Source organism: Botryllus schlosseri, unplaced genomic scaffold (genome assembly GCF_051294905.1).
Source record: "Botryllus schlosseri isolate E-star unplaced genomic scaffold, Bs_hap1 Bs132a, whole genome shotgun sequence".
Classification (NCBI taxonomy): Eukaryota; Metazoa; Chordata; class Ascidiacea; order Stolidobranchia; family Styelidae; genus Botryllus; species Botryllus schlosseri.
Window position 1 is genome coordinate 1 of NW_027648741.1, and position 17,984 is coordinate 17,984.

General features: G+C 54.6%; 1 protein-coding gene, 2 non-coding genes and 1 pseudogene across 3 annotated transcripts; 1 reads left to right on the plus strand and 3 right to left on the minus strand.

The window, feature by feature from the left end:
• Positions 1–2,536: 2,536 nt before the first annotated feature.
• On the minus strand, positions 2,537–4,235 carry LOC145432749 (large subunit ribosomal RNA; annotated as a pseudogene).
• Positions 4,236–4,516: 281 nt separating this feature from the next.
• On the minus strand, positions 4,517–4,670 carry LOC145432747 (5.8S ribosomal RNA). Its single transcript, XR_013912955.1, has one exon. It is a non-coding gene; the product is annotated as a 5.8S ribosomal RNA (ribosomal RNA).
• Positions 4,671–5,096: 426 nt separating this feature from the next.
• LOC145432752 (small subunit ribosomal RNA) lies at positions 5,097–6,921 on the minus strand. Its single transcript, XR_013912957.1, has one exon. It is a non-coding gene; the product is annotated as a small subunit ribosomal RNA (ribosomal RNA).
• Positions 6,922–12,873: 5,952 nt separating this feature from the next.
• Positions 12,874–16,283, plus strand: LOC145432746 (uncharacterized). Its single transcript, XM_080309574.1, has 8 exons — positions 12,874–12,971; positions 13,976–14,107; positions 14,168–14,381; positions 14,446–14,834; positions 14,895–15,168; positions 15,230–15,611; positions 15,670–15,972; positions 16,031–16,283. Exons 1-8 carry the CDS (start codon positions 12,952–12,954, stop codon positions 16,276–16,278), a joined length of 1,962 nt encoding a protein of 653 aa, XP_080165700.1. The 5' UTR covers positions 12,874–12,951; the 3' UTR covers positions 16,279–16,283.
• Positions 16,284–17,984: the final 1,701 nt, after the last annotated feature.

The following is a 17,984-nucleotide window of genomic DNA, read 5'->3' on the forward strand; positions in this document are numbered from 1 at the left end:
TCCTCGGAAAAAGTTGAACTTTTTCGCCGGCCAAAAGTCATCCATAAGACCCCGCACACGAAGTTTGGAATCGATCCGACCAAGTATAGGCGATCCGCCCATGTTAATGCATGGGCCCTATGTTAAAGCATAGGCGGGGTGCGAAAAACGACTAAGTCCGAAATTTTCCTCGGAAAAAGTTGAACTTTTTCGCCGGCCAAAAGTCATCCATAAGACCCCGCACACGAAGTTTGGAATCGATCCGACCAAGTATAGGCGATCCGCCCATGTTAATGTATGGGCCCTATGTTAAAGCATAGGCGGGGTGCGAAAAACGACTAAGTCCGAAATTTTCCTCGGAAAAAGTTGAACTTTTTCGCCGGCCAAAAGTCATCCATAAGACCCCGCACACGAAGTTTGGAATCGATCCGACCAAGTATAGGCGATCCGCCCATGTTAATGTATGGGCCCCATGTTAAAGCATAGGCGGGGTGCGAAAAACGACTAAGTCCGAAATTTTCCTCGGAAAAAGTTGAACTTTTTCGCCGGCCAAAAGTCATCCATAAGACCCCGCACACGAAGTTTGGAATCGATCCGACCAAGTATAGGCGATCCGCCCATGTTAATGTATGGGCCCTATGTTAAAGCATAGGCGGGGTGCGAAAAACGACTAAGTCCGAAATTTTCCTCGGAAAAAGTTGAACTTTTTCGCCGGCCAAAAGTCATCCATAAGACCCCGCACACGAAGTTTGGAATCGATCCGACCGAGTATAGGCGATCCGCCCATGTTAATGCATGGGCCCTATGTTATAGCATAGGCGAGGTGCGAAAAACGACTAAGTCCGAAATTTTCCTCGGAAAAAGTTGAACTTTTTCGCCGGCCAAAAGTCATCCATAAGACCCCGCACACGAAGTTTGGAATCGATCCGACCAAGTATAGGCGATCCGCCCATGTTAATGTATGGGCCCTATGTTAAAGCATAGGCGGGGTGCGAAAAACGACTAAGTCCGAAATTTTCCTCGGAAAAAGTTGAACTTTTTCGCCGGCCAAAAGTCATCCATAAGACCCCGCACACGAAGTTTGGAACCGATCCGAGCAAGTATAGTCGGTCCGCCTATGCTAAGGTATGGGCCCCATGTTAGAGTATAGGCCCCATGTTAAAGTATGGGCGAGGTGCGAAAAACGACTAAGTCCGTTGATTGCTTCGGCGATTCTCGAGATTTTGGCCGAGGCGCCAGCCCCGGCCGGCCGCGGCCAGAGTCGGGCGCCCGACCGGGGTCGAAATCGGGGTCGGTCTTCGGGCCATAACTCCGCTCCCCGTGGTCCGATCGAGACGAACGAACCACCGTTGAGATCGTCTCGACGCGCTCTACGCGCTCGTATAGGTTTCGGAACACTAAAATATACTTTTGGAATTTCGACTTTTCCGGAATCGAGACAAAAAGGTCGACCCGATGTCAAAGACACAAGGTCGACCGTTTTACCTCGATTTCGTGACCAAAACGAAAAAAAAGATGGAGGAACACCGAGGGCGCCGCCAGCCGACGCCGCAAAGGCGTCGGAGGCCCGCGCCCGCGGTGCCCTCGATGTCCCCGATCGTCGATCCGGCGGAAAACGCGGCCCGCCCTCGGCCTCCTCTGAGGCCGGCGGAATCTCGGAGCCGGCGCCGCCCGCGCCTCGCCTGGCCGGACGGCGGTCTGCAGGGCGCGCGCCCGAAGCAATCAACGGACTCTGTCGTTTTCACCGAGGCGGCTCCGAGCTCGGCCGGCGGCGGCACGATCCGCGGGCCCGCCTGCCGTCTCGCTCGGCCGGAGAGCCGGCGCGGCCACCCAAGAAGGTCGGCTCGCCGCCGTGAGCTACGCGGGCCCGCCTGCCGTCTCACCCGGTCGGCGCCGAGGCGGCGCCAGGGGGTCGGCGCTCTCGGCAGGCCTCACGGGACGGCCGGCGAGCCGTCTCCCGAGCCGCGTCCCGGCCGGCGCCGAGGCGCGGACCGCGCTGTTTTGTACAAGTCTCAGGCGGGTAAACGGCGGGAGTAACTTATTCCACGGGCTCGGCGCGCACTCCGGCATAGGCTCAGAGGGCCGGGCGCTCCGATCGACTCTGCGGCGGCACGGCCGGGACTTCGATCCCGGCAACGCACCCCGGCCGGCGCCGAGGCGCGGACTCTGTCGTTTTCCACGGCCCAGGCACTCTGCCTTGGGCTTCAAGGGCTGGGGACTTCAGCCCGCTCTGCGGCACGGCCGGGACTTCGATCCTGGCAACGCGCCCCGGCCGGCGCCGAGGCGCGGACTCTGTGGTTTTTCCACGCGGCCCAGGCTCTCTGCCTTGGGCCCGGGCGGCATCCGAGGTTCGCCTCGGTTCGGACTCTGTCGATTTTCCGAGGCCGGCACCGCGCTCCGGCAACGGCCCACGCAACGCGCCGAATCTGACGCGCCGCGCTCCGGCCGTCGCCCACGCAACGCCGCGGCCCAAAGCTCACACCTCCCACGCCCCCGCCAGAGGCGGCGGAGACAGCGAGAAAAAAGCGCCCGCGCCCGCCCAGAGGCGAGCCCGGGCGCTGATCATAGATCTCGGGGATGTCTTTCAACGCATCGCAGCGAGAAACTGCTCTAGCGGGTACGACACCCCGATCTCAAACTAGGTCGTCTGCGAATGAAGCGGCACCTCGCCCACGCGAAAAGTGCTACCGTCGTCTCGGCCAGCCCAAGCTTACGGGCCGACGAAGGGTCAACCGACAAAGGCTCCGTCGGCGCCGCCCGCAAAGGCGGCGCCTAGCCGCGCCTCGCTCGCCTCGAGGCACCCGGGACGTCGTCGCTACTCAGGCGGGATTCCGACTTAGAGTCGTTCAGTCGTAATCCCCCAGATGGTAGCTTCGCGCCATCGGCTTGTCAGCCGTGCGCATGAACCAAATGTCTGAATCTGCTGTTTCTCTCGTACTGAGCAGAATTACTGTCGCGACAACGCTTCCTCAGTATGGCAAAACTAACCTGTCTCACGACGGTCTAAACCCAGCTCACGTTCCCTATTTGTGGGTGAACAATTCAACGCTTGGCGAATTCTGCTTCGCAATGATAGGAAGTGCCGAAATCGAAGGATCAAAAAGCAACGTCGCTATGAACGCTCGGCTGCCACAAGCCCAAGTCAGACTCCCCGCCTGACGCTGTCTTAAGAGCGGGTCGCCCGCGGCTCGAAGGCCGCGAGCTTCCAAGGCATAGTTCACCATCTTTCGGGTCCCAACGGGAACGCTCTCGCTCGGCCGCCCCGGCGGCGGCGGCCGGCCGGTCGTGCTCGCGGCCCCGCGAGGGGCCGGATCCGACCTCGCGCGTCCGTGACGCGCTACAGTTTACTTTCGCTCTCGGGTCTCGTACCGCCCGTCAACTCGCGCTCGCGTTAGACTTCTTGGTCCGTGTTTCAAGACGGGTCGGGAAGGTGGCCGACACGACCGCAGACCCCGCGCGCGAGGCGAACGCCCGACCCCGACGACGCGGGAGCCGCCGGCACCGCGAACGGTACCGCCGACGCCCGACGCCTGCCGCGGCCGCACGAACGCCCGCCGCCTCCGGAGAGGCGGCGCGCGCGGCGCCGTCACCTCGGCCCCCGGCCGGCTTTTCGCGCGCCCGGCTGTGACACCGCCGCCCGCGAGGGCGACGGCCACCTTCCGAGCGCGTTTCTGGCCGACCGCGAGCCGGTCGCGGCCCGCCCGGGGAGCTAGTGCGCCGGTGCGTCACGCGCGCCCGGACGCGGACAGGGCTCGCGCCTCCGCCCTTCGCCCGGACGCGCCCGCGCGCCCGACTGAAAGCGACCCCGAGCCCGGACGGGCCCTCCCGTTTACCTCTCGACGGTTTCACGTACTTTTGAACTCTCTCTTCAAAGTGCTTTTCAACTTTCCCTCACGGTACTCGTTCGCTATCGGTCTCGCGACCGTATTCAGTCTTAGATGGAGTTTACCACCCGCTTCAGGCTGCATTCTCAAACAACCCGACTCCGGGAAGACCCTCAGCGGCGGCGGCGCGCGCCCTCGCGGGCCTGACACCCTCGCGGGGGAGAGGCCTCGATCAGAAGGACTTCGGCGCACGCCGGCCGTCGCATTGGGTCTTCCTTACGTCACATTCCGGCGCGCTTCGAGAACGCGCAGGTTCGACGCTGGACAGATCCCGCTTCACTCGCCGTTACTCGGGGAATCCCCGTTGGTTTCTTTTCCACCGCTTAATAATATGCCTAAATTCAGCGGGTAGCCTCGCCTGAACTCAGGTCGAAGTCGTACCTCTGCCGGCCGCTCGCCTCGGCCGGCTCCGGCTCGCTTAGACGCCGGGAGCCGCTCCTCGCAAAGCCGAACGGCGCTTCGACCGCCAGTACCGCGCGCGGAGGCGCGATCGCAACGGCGGCCGAGTCGCAGAACGACCGGGTCCGGCCCCGACGCAGGCGCGCGCCGGTCTACCTCGGGGCGACGGGCTTCGCAGCCCGACGCCCAAACTTTCAGCCTTGTCTTCTCCGCGGGCGGCCCAACCCAAAGCCGCCACGCGCATCGTCACTCGCCGACGCTGAGGCAGACGCGGCGCCGGGATTTGCCCGACGCCGCAATTCGCGTTCAGAATATCGACGTTCAATGTGTTCTGCAATTCACATTACTTCTCGCACTTAGCTGCGTCCTTCATCGACTCGCGAGCCTAGTGATCCACCGTCGAGAGTCGTACTCTCTTTGCTCGTAGGACAACCGCATCGCGTCGCGCATCGTTTTCGTTCGAGGGACTCGGACCTAGAGGCGTTCGGTCTCGGTCCCCCGTCTCGCTCGCGGCGACTCGGACCCGGAGGTCTCAGCCGCCCGCGACGCCTACTTGCTCAAGGCAGACGCCGCTTAACACAGTCTCGTTCGCGGCGACTCGGACCCAGAGGTCTCAGCCACCTCCGCGCCGACTAGCTCAAGGCCGACGCCACTTTAGAGCGTGCCCCGACGACGGATTCCCCGGCCCGCCGTCGAACGCCTGCTCGAATTACAGTCTCGTTCGCGTTAACCGAGCGGCGCCCGCAGGCACCGCGACGCCGAGTCCTCGCGGACCCGGCGCCAGATCGAAGACACTTGAATTGAGGGGCGACCACCGCGGCTCGCCACCAACGATAATGATCCTTCCGCAGGTTCACCTACGGAAACCTTGTTACGACTTTTACTTCCTCTAAACGATCAAGTTCGGTCGCCTTCACTGCGTACCGCCGCGGCCGTCTCCAACCGCGACGGGGCAGATCCGAGGATCTCACTAAACCTTTCAATCGGTAGTAGCGACGGGCGGTGTGTACAAAGGGCAGGGACGTAATCAACGCGAGCTGATGACTCGCGCTTACTGGGAATTCCTCGTTCGAGGGCAACAATTGCAAGGCCCTATCCCAATCACGGACGGGGTTCAACGGGTTACCCGGACCCTTCGGCCCGGGCGGACTCGCTGATCCGCCCAATGTAGCGCGCGTGCGGCCCCGAACATCTAAGGGCATCACAGACCTGTTATTGCTCGATCTCGCGTGGCTAAAAACGCCACTAGTCCCTCTAAGAAGTTTCACGCCGACCGCCGAGGGTCGCGTAACTATTTAGCATGCCAGAGTCTCGTTCGTTATCGGAATTAACCAGACAAATCGCTCCACCAACTAAGAACGGCCATGCACCACCACCCACAGAATCAAGAAAGAGCTGTCAATCTGTCAATCCTTCCCGTGTCCGGGCCGGGTGAGTTTCCCCGTGTTGAGTCAAATTAAGCCGCAGGCTCCACTCCTGGTGGTGCCCTTCCGTCAATTCCTTTAAGTTTCAGCTTTGCAACCATACTTCCCCCGGAACCCAAAGACTTTGGTTTCCCGGAAGCTGCCGGCGAGGTCGTCATCGTAACGCCCGCCGATCGCCAGTTGGGATCGTTTATAGTCAGAACTAGGACGGTATCTGATCGTCTTCGAACCTCTGACTTTCGCTCTTGATTAAAGAAAACATTCTTGGCGAACGCTTTCGCAGTAGTTCGTCTTCCGCCGATCCAAGAATTTCACCTCTAACGGCAGAGTACGGACGCCCCCGGCTGTCCCTCTCAATCATTACCTCGCACTCGCGAACGCCAACGAAACGAGACCGAGGTCTTATTCCATTATTCCATGCAACACTATGCAGGCGAAAAACCTGCTTTGAACACTCTAATTTTTTCAAAGTAAACTCGTCGGTCACCCCGTGCACCCGATCAAGAACACCCGGGAAGCGCCGACAGGCGGAACTCTCGACGCCGGTGCACGCCCTTCGACGGACGGACCGGCGCCGCGCGCTCTTCATCCAACTACGAGCTTTTCAACCGCAACAACTTTAGCATACACTTTCGGAGCTGGAATTACCGCGGCTGCTGGCACCAGACTTGCCCTCCGATGGATACTCGACAAGAGTTTTAGAATGTACTCATTCCGATTGCGGGGCCTCGTTAGAGTCCCGCATCGGTATTTTTCGTCACTACCTCCCCGTGTCGGGAATGGGTAATTTGCGCGCCTGCTGCCTTCCTTGGATGTGGTAGCCGTTTCTCAGGCTCCCTCTCCGGAATCGAACCCTGATTCCCCGTCACCCGTTATCACAAAGGTAAGCCCGTAGCCTACCTTCGAAAGTTGATAGGTCAGACACTTGAATGGTAGGTCGCCGCCGCGAAGGCGTGCGATCCGCGTGGTTATCCAGAGTCATCGAAAGAGACGGGCCCGCGAAGGCCCGGTCGGGTTCGAACCAATAAAAGCGCGCCTCCCGGAGTCGGCGCTCGGTCGCATGTATTAGCTCTGGAATTGCCACAGTTATCCACGTTAGCTCTCGCAAGGACCAAATAAACCAAGACTGATTTAATGAGCCGTTCGCAGTTTCACTTTACGTTCAGTTCGTACTTACACCTGCATGGCTTAATCTTTGAGACAAGCATATCACTACTGGCAGGATCAACCAGATATCTCTCGCGCACTGCGAGCGTCCGCCCCTGGGCCGGGGGTCGGACGTCGGGACCAAGGCGCTCCGCGGCGCCGGCGCCGCCGTTCTCGGCGCCCGTCGCTTTCTTTCGCTCTCTCGATCGCGAGGACCGTTCTCGGGTCGCCCGCCGTCGTCTCGTGGGACGCGGACACCCGCCGTTCACCGCTTAATAGAATCTGCTCGCCGCACGGAACCGAATCCGAGAAGGACGCGAGGCCTGCCGCCGGGGCTCGGGCGCTGCGCTGCCGCGACGCGATGCACGGATAAGCGCCCGGAGCCGCCGCGGCTGACCGAGGACGTCGTGTTTGTATAGCGGGCCTTCCCGCTGACTGGGCGGAGCGTCGCGTCCACGCCGCGTCTTGGTGAGTCCGCTATCCGATAAGCCTCGTGGCCAGGAGAGGTGCGATGTTCTACGACCGACCTGTTCCCGCCGTCTACGGCATATCGGGCAAGCTCGCTCTCGGCGGCGATGGCGTCCGAAACGCAGGGACGCGACGTCCGTTCGCGCTGGAGGCAAGGGCCGCGAGGCCCAGCGTGGGGGACGAGGCATTTGTCGACCGCTGTACGCGTCCGAGACGCGGGGACGAGGCATTTGACGACCGTGCACGGCGCCCGAAGGCGTACTACGCGTCCTAGACGCGGGGACGAGGCATTTGACGACTGTTCGACGCGTCCGAGACGTGGGGACGAGGCATTTGACGACCGTTTCTCGACGCCGGATTCTCTCCTCCGGGACGCCGCTTGGCTACGTAGGAAGGGTCTGGGCCGCGAGGCCCGAAGGACGACGCATCGCGTCCGCGCAACATTTATTGAGTCCGCTCTCCGATATGCCTCATGGCTGTATGACAGGTGTAGGGTCACTATCATCCATATCCCGCCGTCTACGGCATACCGGGCAAGCTCGCTCTATGCAGCGCTTGGCGACACGCAACGTTTAAACCCGCGACTCGAGGTTCGCCGACCCGTGATTAGTGCTGGCTTCGCACCCCCATATGCTTTCGCTCCAACCGGTGACGACGGATCAGTTCCGCCGCGCCGACAGCCCCTCTCGCCGGCAGATTCAACGTTTCGCGCCCGGCCTCCCGTCAGGCGCCGGGCGCGCGCCCCTTCCTATATTAGTCTTTTTCCGAAAACCCTGGTGACTTTTTTCTACTTAGTCGTTTTTCAGAGCCGAACTAAGGCCGGGGGGCCGGAAAATTTTCGCCGACCAAAAAAATTTTTTTTCCCGAAAAATAATTTTTTTTTTCCGAAAAAATAAAAAAAAAATAAAAAAAAAATTTTCCCCAAAGGCCTCCCACGGGACCCCCCACACGAAGTTTGGAGCCGATCCGACCAAGTATAGGCGATTTGCCTATGTTACGGTATGGGCCCTATGTTAAGGTATGGGCGAGGTCCGAAAAACGACTAAGTCCGAAAAATTCCTCGGAAAAAGTCCAAGTTTTTTGCCGGCCAAAAGTATCCCTAGAGGGGCCCCACACGAAGTTTGGAGCCGATCCGACCAAGTATAGGCGATTTGCCTATGTTAAGGTATGGGCCCTATGTTAAGGTATGGGCGAGGTCGAAAAACGACTAAGTCCGAAATTTTCCTCGGAGAAAGTTGATTTTTTTTGCCGGCCAAAAGCCCGCCTAGAGACCCCGCACACGAAGTTTGGAACCGATCCGAGCAAGTCCGGCGCGCCCGCCCATGTTAAGGTATGGGCCCTATGTTAAGGTATGGGCGAGGTCCGAAAAACGACCAAGTCCGAAAAATTCCTCGGAAAAAGTCCAAGTTTTTTGCCGGCCAAAAGCCCGCCTAGAGACCCCGCACACGAAGTTTGGAACCGATCCGAGCAAGTCCGGCGCGCCCGCCCATGCTACGGTATGGGCCCTATGTTAAAGCATGGGCGAGTGTCGAAAAACGACTAAGTCCGAAAAATTTTTTTTTCCCCTAAAAACCACACGGGCGCGTTCCCCGCATTATTTGAAGACGCCCTGCGAAGGAATTATCCCGATCCGACCAACGGCTCGGCCTCCAGAGCCGGTCAAAGGTCCGTTTTTGGCGGCCTTTAACCGGAGATATCTCGGCTCCGGGTGGTCCGAATTCGATAATTTTTTTTTTCCCGGATTCGTCTCGCTGCGCCGCTTCCAACGAGGGGTCCCGCGTCGGTCTGGCCCCAACAGGGGCCGAGCTATTCGCGAAAAACTCGTATCTCGGCTCCTGTGCGCCGTAGAGCTACGTGGATAGTCGCAATGGACTCCTGATGCCAAAGCGAGGGCGAAAATTTTTCTTTCTCGTACGGCCTCCCAGCGACCGGAAAAGTGGCTAGCGGCGGTCTACGGGCTCCCCCGAGTCCGACGGTGGCCTTTATTTGGAAATCGAAGAAAAAAAATTTTTCACCTCGTCGGATTTTTTCTAAGTCCGAAATCTCCATACTATAACACGGGGCCGAGATCGTGAAAAAGTTAAAGTCCGAAAAAAATTTTTTCACCTAAAAACCACACGGGCGCGTTCCCCGCACTGTTTGAAGACGCCCCGCAAAGGAATTATCCCGATCCGACCAACGGCTCGGCCTCCAGAGCCGGTCAAAGGTCCGTTTTTGGCGGCCTTTAACCGGAGATATCTCGGCTCCGGGTGGTCCGAATTCGATAATTTTTTTTTCCCCGGATTCGTCTCGCTGCGCCGCTTCCAACGAGGGGTCCCGCGTCGGTCTGGCCCCAACAGGGGCCGAGCTATTCGCGAAAAACTCGTATCTCGGCTCCTGTGCGCCGTAGAGCTACGTGGATAGTCGCAATGGACTCCTGATGCCAAAGCGAGGGCGAAAATTTTTCTTTCTCGTACGGCCTCCCAGCGACCGGAAAAGTGGCTAGCGGCGGTCTACGGGCTCCCCCGAGTCCGACGGTGGCCTTTATTTGGAAATCGAAGAAAAAAAATTTTTCACCTCGTCGGATTTTTTCTAAGTCCGAAATCTCCATACTATAACACGGGGCCGAGATCGTGAAAAAGTTAAAGTCCGAAAAAAATTTTTTCACCTAAAAACCACACGGGCGCGTTCCCCGCACTGTTTGAAGACGCCCCGCAAAGGAATTATCCCGATCCGACCAACGGCTCGGCCTCCAGAGCCGGTCAAAGGTCCGTTTTGGGCGGCCTTTAACCGGAGATATCTCGGCTCCGGGTGGTCCGAATTCGATAATTTTTTTTTCCCGGATTCGTCTCGCTGCGCCGCTTCCAACGAGGGGTCCCGCGTGGGTCTGGCCCCAACAGGGGCCGAGTTATTCGCGAAAAACTCGTATCTCGGCTCCTGTGCGCCGTAGAGCTACGTGGATAGTCGCAATGGACTCCTGATGCCAAAGCGAGGGCGAAAATTTTTCTTTCTCGTACGGCCTCCCAGCGACCGGAAAAGTGGCTAGCGGCGGTCTACGGGCTCCCCCGAGTCCGACGGTGGCCTTTATTTGGAAATCGAAGAAAAAAAATTTTTCACCTCGTCGGATTTTTTCTAAGTCCGAAATCTCCATACTATAACACGGGGCCGAGATCGTGAAAAAGTTAAAGTCCGAAAAAAAATTTTTTCACCTAAAAACCACACGGGCGCGTTCCCCGCACTGTTTGAAGACGCCCCGCAAAGGAATTATCCCGATCCGACCAACGGCTCGGCCTCCAGAGCCGGTCAAAGGTCCGTTTTGGGCGGCCTTTAACCGGAGATATCTCGGCTCCGGGTGGTCCGAATTCGATAATTTTTTTTTTCCCGGATTCGTCTCGCTGCGCCGCTTCCAACGAGGGGTCCCGCGTGGGTCTGGCCCCAACAGGGGCCGAGTTATTCGCGAAAAACTCGTATCTCGGCTCCTGTGCGTCCTAGAGCTACGTGCATAGTCGCAATGGACTCGTGATGCCAGAACGAGGGTGAAATTTTTACTTTTTCGTACGGCCTCCCAGCGCCCGCAAAACAGTGTATTCGCCTTCTACGGGCTCCCACGAGTCCGTCGGTGTGCGGGAAATCGGAATCGGAGAAAAAAAAATTTTCCAAAATTTTCTCAAAAATCGATTAGGTCCAAACTCTTGTTTCGGCGGGTACTGCTTTGTCGATATCGCTACTGGTCCGCGTCGGAGACCAGTTAAAGAGGTCTCTCCCTGTTGTAGGCCCTGCACCAGACAACCACAGCGAGATTTAGGACCTTAAACAGTGTCACGGCCCCGTAATTGTCGCGCAAAATTCAAAAAATCGTAAAAAACAGTGTTTCGGCGGGTACTGCTCCGTCGATATCGCTCCTGGTCCGTGTCGGAGACCCGTAAAAGAGGTCTCTCCCTGTTGTACTCCGAGCACACGACAACCACAGCGAGATTGAGGCCCTGAAACAGTGTGACTGCTCCGCAATAGTCGGTCAAAAACCCAAAAAAATTGAAAAAAATCGTGAAAAATCGTGTTTCGGCGGGTACTGCATCGTCTATATTGGTAGTTGTGCGTGCCGGTTACGTGTAAAACTGGTTTAGGCGTCTTGTAGACTTGGCACAAGACAACCAGAGCGTGATTTAGGACCTTATACAGTGTCAACAACCGCCCAAAATGCATAAAAATCGTCAAAAAACGTGTTTCGGCGGGTACTGCATCGTCTATATTGGTAGTTGTGCGTGCCGGTTACGTGTAAAACTGGTTTAGGCGTCTTGTAGACTTGGCACAAGACAACCAGAGCGTGATTTAGGACCTTAAACAGTGTCAACAACCGCCCAAAATGCATAAAAATCGTCAAAAAACGTGTTTCGGCGGGCCCCAGACCGATTTTCGAGAAAAAAAATTTCGGGCCCTCTATGACGTAATAATGACCCGGGAATATATTTTTCCAGAAAATTCTCGCCGCGCGCTCATATGCTAGTGAACTGTCGCGTTAGAAGGACGTTCGGAGTGGATTACCGTGCATCAAGAACATTTATTGGAATCTCAAGTCACCGGGTGAGTGAAAATTTCTTGTAGTTGTCAAATCCACATACTTTAGCGTGGCGCGATTCGGCGAAATAGCTTTAACCGAGTCCAAAACCGTGTTTCGGCGGGTACTGCATCGTCTATATTGGTAGTTGTGCGTGTCGGTTACGTGTAAAACGGGTTTAGGCGTCTTGTAGACTTGGCACAAGACAACCAGAGCGTGATTTAGGACCTTATACAGTGTCAACAACCGCCCAAAATGCATAAAAATCGTCAAAAAACGTGTTTCGGCGGGTACTGCATCGTCTATATTGGTAGTTGTGCGTGTCGGTTACGTGTAAAACGGGTTTAGGCGTCTTGTAGACTTGGCACAAGACAACCAGAGCGTGATTTAGGACCTTATACAGTGTCAACAACCGCCCAAAATGCATAAAAATCGTCAAAAAACGTGTTTCGGCGGGTACTGCATCGTCTATATTGGTAGTTGTGCGTGTCGGTTACGTGTAAAACGGGTTTAGGCGTCTTGTAGACTTGGCACAAGACAACCAGAGCGTGATTTAGGACCTTATACAGTGTCAACAACCGCCCAAAATGCATAAAAATCGTCAAAAAACGTGTTTCGGCGGGTACTGCATCGTCTATATTGGTAGTTGTGCGTGCCGGTTACGTGTAAAACTGGTTTAGGCGTCTTGTAGACTTGGCACAAGACAACCAGAGCGTGATTTAGGACCTTATACAGTGTCAACAACCGCCCAAAATGCATAAAAATCGTCAAAAACCGTGTTTCGGCGGGTACTGCATCGTCTATATTGGTAGTTGTGCGTGCCGGTTACGTGTAAAACTGGTTTAGGCGTCTTGTAGACTTGGCACAAGACAACCAGAGCGTGATTTAGGACCTTAAACAGTGTCAACAACCGCCCAAAATGCATAAAAATCGTCAAAAAACGTGTTTCGGCGGGCCCCAGACCGATTTTCGAGAAAAAAAATTTCGGGCCCTCTATGACGTAATAATGACCCGGGAATATATTTTTCCAGAAAATTCTCGCCGCGCGCTCATATGCTAGTGAACTGTCGCGTTGGAAGGACGTTTTTAGAGGATTACCGTGCATCAAGAGCATATAATGGAATCTAAAGTCACCGGGTGAGTGAAAAATTCTTCTAATTCCGAAATCCCTATACTTTAGCGTGGCAGGATTCGGCGAAGTAGCTTTTACCGAGTCCAAAATAGTTGGATTTCGGGCCGTAACTCGTATCCATAACTCGTCGCTATCTCAGCCCCGGTAACTCCGAATCGGAAAATTCTCATTGTATTGTATTCTTCCCTTTGCGCCAATTCGAACGCGGGATCGTTTAACTATGTGCTACATACACGAGTTGAGTTATTGGACTACACGTCTCGAAAAATTCCCTATACTTTAACATGGCGAGATTTTGCGGAAGTCCAGCTTCCATAAGGAATGCATGGGCCAGTTTTCGTGCCATATCTCAACTCTGGGTGAGCCCAGCACGACGAACGAGCCACCGAAGTGTTGGAAATCGCGCGATGGTCACGTCGATGTGCAGCTCGATGATGTCCGACCTGGGGGAGGACCGCTTGCGGCCTCCAAAGTGGCCTTTGATTAGCCGTGACGTCACAGTCGGCGGAAATCCCATAAGGAATGCCTGGACCGGTTTTCGGCAAATATCTCTTTTCTGGGACGGCCCAGAATGACAAACGACGCACCTCCCGGCTCCTAAGCGCGCGCTGATGACGTCGATGCGCGGCTCGATGGGGTGGGGTCACGTGTGGGGGCGCTAGAGAGCGGCGAATATCGGATTTCCGGTAGGGTTTCCGGCCATTATCTCTTCTCTGGGACGGCTAATAATGACAAACGACGCACTTCCCGGCTCCTAAGCGCGCGCTGGTGACGTCGATGTGCGGCTCGATGGGGTGGGGTCACGTAAGGGGCGCTAGAGAGCGGCGATAATCGGATTTCTGGGGGTTTTCTGCCATTTTCTCTTCTCTGGGACGGCTCAGAATGACAAACGACGCACCTCCCGGCTCCTAAGCGCGCGCTGGTCACGTCAATGTGTGACTAGATGATGCGGGGTCACGTAGGGAGCGCTAGAGAGCCGCGAATATCGGAGTTTTATTGTTTATTCCAGCGATCCTGTTACAATTCGACCCACTAAAAGAATAAGACTCGACCGATGTCAAGTCTGCCATATACCCACCAAAGGTCATAGAACGCGGCATCTGAGGAACGTTCATAAGTGGTCAGTCGAGAGAATTAAAGAGTAAGATTGTCGTTGGCTTATTTATAACAACTAGAAGCCAAAAAATATTACATGTCGCAGGTCCGCTCGCTACTTGCGCGAGCCCAAGCAATACATCAAGGAATGTCGCCCACGGTCTTGGTGTGGACTCTGTTCTAGACCAGTTGCCACGGCCTATAAAGCAACACACTGGAGGATTATCCATTCCGATAAAATACGCGACGGCTTCGGGATAGGTTGCGAGACCTACCAGGAAAACTTTAAAAAGTTGACCTTCGAGTCCGACTTTTCAAGCGTGAGTAACTCTGAAGGTAATGTGTCACTTTTTTACCGAAATAATGCAGATCCGTTTATTACAGCTCCTCTCCCTGTACGAAAGGCATCGCCAAGTGCAAGCGCTCGACGAAGTCAACACCAAAATGGTCGTCAGCAAACTAAAATCAGTTTTCAAGAAGTTTGTGGTTGACGAGCCGGAACAATTAGTCACGTACATTTCTAACGCCGACGGGAGACTGTCCGCGAGCACTATTTTCAACACCCTGGCGTCGCTAAAGGGATTTCTTGAATTTGCGCGTATGCAGCATCCGGCATTGTTGGAAAAAGTGGTTTCACCGGACAACCAACTGAGAGCCCTACAAATCATCGCGACGTACTCTAGAGCGACCAATAAAAGAAGAAAGCGGCAGCACGAGAAACGTTTGTCTCTCGACATGGACGTCATCAATAAAAATTGGCCGAATATCAAAAGGTTCGTGCTAAGGTTAAAATATCGTAAAGTTTTAAGTTTAATATGCGTGTTTTTTTTTAGAATGATCAAAAGCGAAACGTTTAAAAGAGACCTCCATCAACCGTTAACAGACGAAAACGTGCGGGATTGCTTGGCCGCGACAATCATCCAGGTCGGACTTGCAAGTGGCACGAGACTGTCATATTTTCGTAGAGTGACCGGATACGAGCTTAGCCACGCCGTCCGTTCCGTGAACGATCCCGAAATGTTAGTCATACAGGTCAACCACAACAAGTGCCTGTCGAGTCAGGGTTTGTTGGTTATGACTCAAAAAGACTATGACCGATTCAAACAGGTAGGTGTTACGAAGATATGAACGTGTAATGGAGCGGTCTAAAACCTCTTTTCGATTTCAGATTTGCAAGCAAACCAATCCAAACTTGGATTTGTCACGGGAAGAAGTCGCGTTGCGAAACTCGAACGGCAAGCCGTTCCAAAATTTATCGGTTTGTGTCGTGGAATACCTCAGTACCCACGAAGTCAGCCTAACGTACCAGCACCTCCGTAAAATAGTCGCCACGATGGCGAGTTCGCTTGACGACATTGGACAATATCATGTTGCGATGTCATCGTCGCACAGCACGGAGGTCGCGAGTCGACACTATGACGGGATAGGCAGGACCAAGAGGGCGGCTGCCGGGGCGATTCTATGCAGAGAAATGCTCCGCAAAGCCGTGAACAGTACACACGATGACTTATATGCGGAGTTGGCCGCGTCAAAAGCTCCCCCAAATGAAGGTATGTAAAGCCCTATAAAATTATAACGTCATATATCTGACCGCAACTGTTGATTAAGGATCATTTGAATCACCGAACCCAACCCCGACCACAGTTCAACCTGAGCTGCCAACAAAGGACGATATCACTTTACGCACCGAAAATGATACGCAATCAAACGGAGCTAATTCGGAAACTCTATTCGCTACGGACCGGGACACACGGATCGTCAGACCGACCCCAACCCCGACCACAGTTCAACCAGAGCTGCAAACAGAGGACGATAGCACTTTTCGCACCGAAAATGACACGCAATCAAACGGAGCTAATTCGGAAACTTTATTCGCTACGGACCGGGACACACGGATCGTCACAAATGAGGGTAATCTATTTGCTATTACTGTCCAAAATTCCATTTCCAATCATATTCAAACCCGCAGATAATGACGTCGAGGAAATAGCGAATTCGATATGCAACCGTCAGAGAGGGACAAAGACCACGTTGACGAACGAGCTAGTGGAGAAATTGATCAAAGACTCTCGTTTGCATGCGTTTTATTACGATCGTGGACCTCTACTGAGCAGGATAGTTCACGAATATAAATCGGAATGCTATTTAAACTTTCAGCAAATGCGTTCAAAAATGAGATTCATCAAGTCGTTTTTAAAGACAAATAAACCTGGATGAACGGAGTTTTGTTCTTTGACTCTTGATTTTGATCCCCAAAATCGTGAGAACGAGCGTGGCGCCTACCATGATACGCCTAAGCCCCTTTCACGACGTCGAGAACGCGACGCACGTAAACTTAATGCGAAATTCATGTCCGGCTCCACAACCTCACGATGACGGGCATGGATGATGAGATCCCGGACACGTTTTAACGCAAAATGAAGGCGCCAATAAAGTCCCTTGACATGCGTTTGGTGCCTTCGATACCCGGAATTTGGCGCCTCCGATACCTGGAGCCGATCACGAAAGCGTGACGGAGTCCGGAATTTTTCCGGATAAAGTCGAAATGTCACAGTATTGGCGTATGCTTGAATTCGTGGCGACGATCATGAGTGGCGCCGATCATGAAAATCGATCAGGTCTTATGCTTAATCTGATGGCGCCATCATGACTGGCGCCCATCATGAAAATCGACCGGGTCCGAAATCCCTATCGTAGGTGAATTCGGCCGTGAGGAATGCGTTGGTCGTTGTTCGAAACCCCCTGGTCGCGTTCTACTGCTCCCGTAGCGTTCAACGGTTCAACATGACACGAAATTTGCGTCTTCAATACGTGGCGCCTATCATGAGTCCGGAATTTTTTCCGGCTAAAGTTCCAATTTTTTGCCGGCCAAAAGTCACCAACGAGAGCCCACACAGGATTCTGGAGATGATATGAGCAAGTCTGAAATGGCCGTCTATGTTACTTTGTGTGGGCTAGGTCGAAAAACGACCAAGTCGTAACTACTGGCGACATCATGAGCTGGCGCCTATCATGAGTCCGGAATTTTTTCCGGCAAAAGTTCCAATTTTTGCCGGCCAAAAGTCATCCCTGAGACCCCGCACACGAACTTTGGAACCGATCGGAGCAAGTCTGGACGGTTCACCGTAAGGCCCCATGTTAAAGCATGGGCGAGGTGCGAAAAACGACTAAGTCCGAAATTTTCCTAGAAAAAAGTTGAACTTTTTCGCCGGCCAAAAGTCATCCATAGGACCCCGCACACGAAGTTTGGAATCGATCCGACCGAGTATAGGCGATCCGCCCATGTTAATGTATGGGCCCTATGTTATAGCATAGGCGAGGTGCGAAAAACGACTAAGTCCGAAATTTTCCTCGGAAAAAGTTGAACTTTTTCGCCGGCCAAAAGTCATCCATAAGACCCCGCACACGAAGTTTGGAATCGATCCGACCAAGTATAGGCGATCCGCCCATGTTAATGTATGGGCCCTATGTTATAGCATAGGCGGGGTGCGAAAAACGACTAAGTCCGAAATTTTCCTCGGAAAAAGTTGAACTTTTTCGCCGGCCAAAAGTCATCCATAAGACCCCGCACACGAAGTTTGGAATCGATCCGACCAAGTATGGGCGATCCGCCCATGTTAATGTATGGGTCCTATGTTAAAGCATAGGCGGGGTGCGAAAAACGACCAAGTCCGAAATTTTCCTCGGAAAAAGTTGAACTTTTTCGCCGGCCAAAAGTCATCCATAAGACCCCGCACACGAAGTTTGGAATCGATCCGACCAAGTATAGGCGATCCGCCCATGTTAATGCATGGGCCCTATGTTAAAGCATAGGCGGGGTGCGAAAAACGACTAAGTCCGAAATTTTCCTCGGAAAAAGTTGAACTTTTTCGCCGGCCAAAAGTCATCCATAAGACCCCGCACACGAAGTTTGGAATCGATCC

Excerpts from the sequence above, each read along its gene's own strand:
- LOC145432746 (XM_080309574.1), top strand. The coding sequence starts at position 12,952 with ATGGAATCTAAAGTCACCGG. Across the intron at positions 14,108-14,167 it reads TCAGTCGAGAGAATTAAAGA|GTCCGCTCGCTACTTGCGCG; the intron begins GTAAGATTGTCG and ends TACATGTCGCAG. Across the intron at positions 15,612-15,669 it reads AAAAGCTCCCCCAAATGAAG|GATCATTTGAATCACCGAAC; the intron begins GTATGTAAAGCC and ends CTGTTGATTAAG.